Source organism: Sciurus carolinensis, chromosome 8, assembly GCF_902686445.1.
Source record: "Sciurus carolinensis chromosome 8, mSciCar1.2, whole genome shotgun sequence".
Lineage (NCBI taxonomy): Eukaryota > Metazoa > Chordata > Mammalia > Rodentia > Sciuridae > Sciurus > Sciurus carolinensis.
In genome coordinates, this window is record NC_062220.1 from 11,933,487 (window position 1) to 11,939,809 (window position 6,323).

A 6,323-nucleotide genomic window follows, 5' to 3' on the forward strand; every position below is an offset into this window, starting at 1 on the left:
TGCAAAAGATCTTCAACTTTCTCCATTTACTACCCGCAGCACTCAGAGAACGGCATTGCATCCACCTTCAGTGGGTGCTGCACAAGGACATTTCCATCAGCCTTGACAGCAACACCCTCCTAGAACGCTGACTGACGCAGTGACCGCACAGACTACATAACCACGCATTATTCTCAGTGAGACTTCAAATGTGAAAATGCATTTTGTCTCCACTGGAAACAGCTAAACCTTTTCCAAAATGTGTCTGCTAAGGACAAGTGGTCCAAGGAAAGGTCCATGCAAAAGTTCACAATTAGAAACAATATGACAAATCAAAAAAGTGAGTCATATCTCAGGCCATGGGGATGGAGACTGAGAGAGGGAGGTGAGTTCAAGACCAGCAGTGCTTATCTCCACTGATCACACTGCTGTGATGGAATACTCCTACATCCCATACCCAGCACACGCTCAGCCTCCCACATAACACACCAGTATGTGTTACGTCATCTGCTTCCTGGTTGCCAGGGCAATGCAGCCGATGCCTGTCACATCGAGCTGGGTGGGGAGAACAGAGGTGAAGCTCTCTTCTCCAGTGATGCTCCTGAGTCATCGCCTTGCCAGTTTTGAGGTTAACCCAGAGAATTGTCCTAATAGTTTCTGCCAGGCACCCTTCACCTCCTTATTCCGTAGACTATAAATCATGGGGTTCAGCATGGGTATCATGGTGGCATAGAAGAGAGAGATCAGCTTCTCCTGAAGGACAGAGGGACTGGAGTGGGGTTGGGTGTAGGTGAAAATGGTAGTACCATAGCATAAGGTGACCACAGTGAGGTGAGAGGCACAGGTGTGGAAGGCTTTCCTCCTTCCCTGTGTGGACCGGATCTTCAGGATGGTGGAGATGATCTGGATGTAGGACAAGAGGACCAGGAAGAAGGGCGTCATGAGCAGCACTATGCTAGAAACCACGATGGCAACTTCATTGGAGGAGGTGTCCACACAGGCCAGCCTGACCACAGCTAGAATTTCACAGGATATGTGATCAATATACTTGTTTGTGCACATGGGCAGCTGGAACGTGATGGTGGTCTGCATGAGAGAGTTGATGGAGCCACTGACCCAGGACGCGATGGCCAACCGAGTGCACAGTCCCCCATGCATGATGACTGAGTACCGCAGGGGGTCACACACTGCCACATAGCGGTCATAGGCCATCACTGCCAGCAGAACAAACTCAATCCCACCCAAGGCCAGGGAGAAAAATAACTGGGCAGCACAGCTCAGGAATGGGATGCCTTTGTGTTCCGCGAGGAAGTGTACCAGCAGCTGAGGGACGATGCTTGTGGCATAGGACACATCCACCAGGGAGAGGTTGGTGAGGAAGAAGTACATGGGAGTGTGGAGCCGGCCGTCCAGTCGGATCAGGAGAACAATGAGGAAGTTCCCCAGCACTGTCACCAGGTACATGGCCAAGAGCAGGACAAAGAGGGAGACTTGGGTGTCCCAGTCACTGGACAGTCCGAGGAGGATAAATTCACCCTCCCATGTCTGGTTATCTCGTTCCATTTAAAAATGTATTTTAATCAGCAGAAAGAGGGAAGAATAAGAGGAAGGAACTGAATAACTTGGATAACTTCAAAATACATCTCGTGTATGACCTACCAGTGCAGGGTGAGTCTAAGATCATTCATCAGAACCAGGTAACAGGCTGATTCCAATATGCTGGATATCTACTGTTCCAGAGAGACAGGTCAATGCCTTAAGAAGGACACATCTCGTCTCAGGGGGTCAGTTAAAGCTTAGAGGTAATATGGTGGAGTTTTAACAGTTCTATATCTTCATCAGTTGCCTTCATTTTACTGGAGTGTAAAAACTAAGAGAGAAGAGCAGAGAAGGGAGACAGTAGGGAGAGAGGGCAGAGGCAGAGGATCCAGGACAGACTAGCCTCTGAGCTGAAGGGGAAACCGTCAACACTGCAACTCTCTTGCCTGATGAAGAGCAAACCCAAGTAAGTATTCCCAGAAATGCCATCTCATTCCTCTTCACAGAGCTGGGCACCATCTTTAGACTCTTCCCTCATGTCTTCCTCCAAACCTGATGCCATGGAAATTACAATTTGATTGACGTCATTTTCATGCACAAACAAAATCTTTGTCAAGGAGTTTACAAAGTTAAATGTATTGTGGAAAGAAGAATTTGATCCACAATCTAGTCCTATTCTATAAATAATTTAATTTTACGAATTGTAGTAATTATCATACTGTATTTTATGCTAAAATACGTTACAAAAAGAGGGTGTTTGCTGTTCTTTCTTTACTACTTTCACCGATGAATGAGCTGATTACCTTTAACCAATATAAATTTTTATTTATGTACTAGGCTATTGTCTTGATTTCACAAGGTTAATATTTATATAAGCCTTTTTATGCATACATGGAGTTCCTTGAAGGACTCACAGTAAATAAGTAAGATGGAAATATGAGCCTTTTGAAGCCAAATGAAGGAGCCATCTAGGTAATTTTGACACACCTTCATATGGCACTGGGCTCACCCTCCAGTTCAGTACTTCGGCTGCCTGTTCTTAAGCATGGAGAATGGACTGGGGGCCAGAGAGGATGCTTCCCTCCTAATCCCTCCTATCAGGCACCAGAGCTCAGTCTTTTCAGTTGTGCTTAACTCCCCAAGCCTCCATTTTCCAATGACGTCAAGTAACTAAGAGAAAACTGTGAACGATTTGCTCTATTTGTCTGTACAATCAAGACAACCGGAGCCTCTCCGCCCAGGGCTGCGCAGGCAGCTGAAGACCAAAGCCCTGCTCCACAGTCCGCAGACAGTGCCGCTGAGCTCCTGCTCCTGGGCGCGTGTAACGTGGGACCGCTTCTTAGCAAGGGCCCAGCTCCAGCTCGGTTCCCTGTCTGCCAGCATCTAAGCTGCTCCAATAGACAGTGAAATCCTGTTTTACCTATTTGGAGTTCTCTATTCTCTTACTCAACACACTGAAAGCATACCTCTCCATGTATATTTTGAGATATCTCTGTCTCCTCAAAAGTGAAAAATCGAAGCTGCGCTCTCAGAACACAGTACTGAAGAGCAACATAGCTGTGGTTGGTCTCATCGGACGTGAGCACGTGAAGGAAGGACTCCCTCTTGCCTGCATTTTGCAAATGGAGCTGAAGGCAGGGGAAGCACTAAGAACAGATGAATGGAACCGAGCATCTGCCCATGTATGGCCTGTGCAATTGAAATGCTCCATGAAAAGAATTTCTCCTTAAATCTCTGACACTAATGCCTGACATGTGTGTTTATGTTGAGAATTGTTCTTTTTACAAAATGTTCAAAAATAAAATAATACAAAATGGAAGGTTGATGATAGGAAATACCAAACCCACTGTGGACTCGCACAGTAGCTTGTACTAACCCTGACGATGAGTCACCTGTAAGCAGAACGTGAGAGCATCAGGTGTGAGTGACATAAAAATTGCCATGAAAGTCAGGAATGGAGCATGGGCAGTAAAGGCAAATATTTTCAGTAAAGACATTAACTTTGTTCCTACTTTAACACCTCTACTTTAAAGCCTTCTTCCTTTATCTAGCAATTATTAGCTGCAGCAACTATCAAGCCTCAAATGTTCTCTCAAAGACAAAAAGAAAAAAAAGTATTCAGATTCCTCCCACAACTCTTTCCATGACACAATACACCTAATTTAAAATTAAATGTCAATCAACCAAAATCCCTTTTAAATAAACAAAATCTATTGATTCCATGGCAACTCTTACACTTTCATTATTATAAAAATTCAGTCAATTTTTTAACAAAGCAAATATTATTTCTAAAGCTGTTCTACTTGATAAATTCACACGATTCATTTTCCTATTTCGTCAACGATCTACTACCTTATAGCATCTTTAGCTGGAAATATACATCACACCAACAAGATGAGTGAGGAATTCACACAACCACACGGGCTGAGGTTAGAACCCGGATTGGCTTTCACCTGGATGGGGAAGATAAAATTTGACTGTAGACATCCTGCCTCCCTTTTTCTGAGTCTCTCTTCTAACCCTTCATCTATGAGCCTGATGACTTCATGCCATTCTCTCACCTCTCCACACCAGGTCCTGCCTTCCAGTGATGTGGCCCCTGCTCAAAATTGCCCTTCCTCTAGTCCTCTTCTAAGGAATGCAAGGATGTCACAACCTGGAGCCATGTTGGGCAGATTTCTAATGCTCATTCTCAGGCAGCGATTTGGCGTGATTGCTGTCAGCATCTGGTATTCTGGAATCATGGAGTCAGGCATCATTCGACAAGTCTACAACTGTTTTCTCAAATCTGAAGAGTCGATTGCCCACTTAGAAGTCTCATTTATGTCCAGCTCCCACACCTCTGCAGAATGCCTTCCAGGAAAGGTACAGCCTGAAATGACAAGATGACCTCTCTATGTGATCACTCCTTCAGCCTCCTACCACACCTCCCCATATCCCTGCTCCAGTGGAAATGATGAGACGCTGAAGATGCATGAGCAACTGTTCACCAAGAGGAAGATGCAAGATGAACCCAGAGGCATTGGAACCAAACATGACCAGGACTGTTTACCATGGGGTTCCCACATGGACAGGGCTATCATGTGTCATCTCTGCAAAGTCTGTTCTTTTCCTTTTGTTGTTGTTTTGGTTGGTTTTTTTTTTTTTTTTTTTTTTTTTTTTTTTTTTGCATTTTTTGTTTGTTTGTTTTCTTTTTGGTACTAGGGATTAAAGCTAAAGGTAATTTACCACTGAACTGTATACCCAGTCCTTTCCTCCCTCCCTCCCTCCCTCACTTCTTTCTTTCTTTCTTTCTTTCTTTCTTCTTTCTTTCTTTCTCTCTTCACTTATTTTAAATCAGGGTCTGGCTCAGTGGTTGAGTGTCTGGCCAAGTTACTGACAGGGCCCTGCACTTGCCGTCCTCAGCCTCCTGAGTCACTGGGACTTCAGGCCAGCACCTCTGTGCCCTGCTCTGGAGATGTCTTCCATGCTGATGTCCCCATTGTTCTTGCACCTGTTTTTAGTTACATTTAGTTTTCTTTGCTGCTCTATGGGCCAACACTCAAAAATACTCAATCACCTTTGCAAGGAAGGAAGTCATCAGGGTTTGGTTCCTAAATGTCATATTCCTTCCCAACGGTCAATTCCACATTTCATTACCCTACCCCAGTGAGCACATAGCACATTTAAAACTATCTGACAGCATCTTTTATTTCTATTGGCTACCTTCTTCCATAAGTTATGATCTGTCTTTATCCCCACATTAGAAAAAAAGTGTGTTTAATTTTTTGAAAAATATGAAGTATGTACAGTTTAAAAAGTTTTCTCAGTCTATCTTCTGAAATAGTTCACAAAAATAATCCTTTCCACTCTCCATGTCAATTCAAAGCATGCATGATTGGACACCTTGAACAGGCTTGAAAATCCAAACTGCAATGTGGTAAGGCTTGAGGGGAGCACATTACCCGTATTATAGAGACAATGCCCTGTATCACTATGTAGATTATGTCCTATAGTAAGGGAGGAAATGTCAAAAGATGTGTGTGAGGGGAATTTTGTTTGTGCATCATCTTCTGTAACACTCTATTGAGTCTTGATCATATTCAGCCTCCATGTTGGAGACCTCCACAGTCTTAGCAGGAATAAGAGAGTCCTAAATTCAGGGCACAGCACATGCAGCTATGACACACAGCTTACGCTTACTTTTCTTTGATGTTGGTCAGATAAACAGAACTTACCTTTACACAGCAGAGCTCTCAATGGAAATGGCACTTTCATTTAGGGAAAGATTCACAGGCCCTGTGCTGAACCTGTGATTATCTACACTGACTGCATCCAACACAGGTAGGGGAGTCTCCACCATCCCAATATGTGAACCCCGAGGACCCCAGGGCCACGTAGGAGGGAGAGATGGAAACATGACTCTATGGTCTCAGACAACTGCACTTTTTCTTCTAAGTCTCACGTCTACTTTCTCTCTGGATGAAGTTGCCTGACTTTTCACATGATTTGAGTCCAATTACAGAGACCCAGATTCTCAAACAGGTACAAAAGTCTAATTCACATTTGTGGTCCATTTTACCATGGTTTTATTCTGCAAATTCTCACATTCTTTACATCTCTTGCTCCCTGTATCTATTTTTTTTTCAGTACAATGTTTGTACAAGGTTACATACCACATTACTAAAACTTACTGAAGAGGAATAAGGGGATATCAGGGAACCAACCCTGGCAGAAGAGTCAGGAGAACTCAATTCTAATCTCAATTCATATTTATAATGCTGTATGACATTAGCAAACCTTTTAGTCATTTTGCATTTTAATTA

At 43.7% G+C, this 6,323-nt stretch overlaps 1 protein-coding gene across 1 annotated transcript; it reads right to left on the bottom strand.

Annotated features, from left to right (window-relative positions):
• Positions 1-585: 585 nt before the first annotated feature.
• Positions 586-1,542, bottom strand: LOC124990599 (olfactory receptor-like protein OLF3). Its single transcript, XM_047560758.1, has one exon. It carries the CDS (start codon positions 1,540-1,542, stop codon positions 586-588), a length of 957 nt encoding a protein of 318 aa, XP_047416714.1.
• Positions 1,543-6,323: the final 4,781 nt, after the last annotated feature.

Bases quoted from the DNA above. Each gene is read 5' to 3' on its own strand.
- LOC124990599 (XM_047560758.1), bottom strand. From the start codon at position 1,542: ATGGAACGAGATAACCAGACATGGGAGGGTGAATTTATCCTCCTCGGA.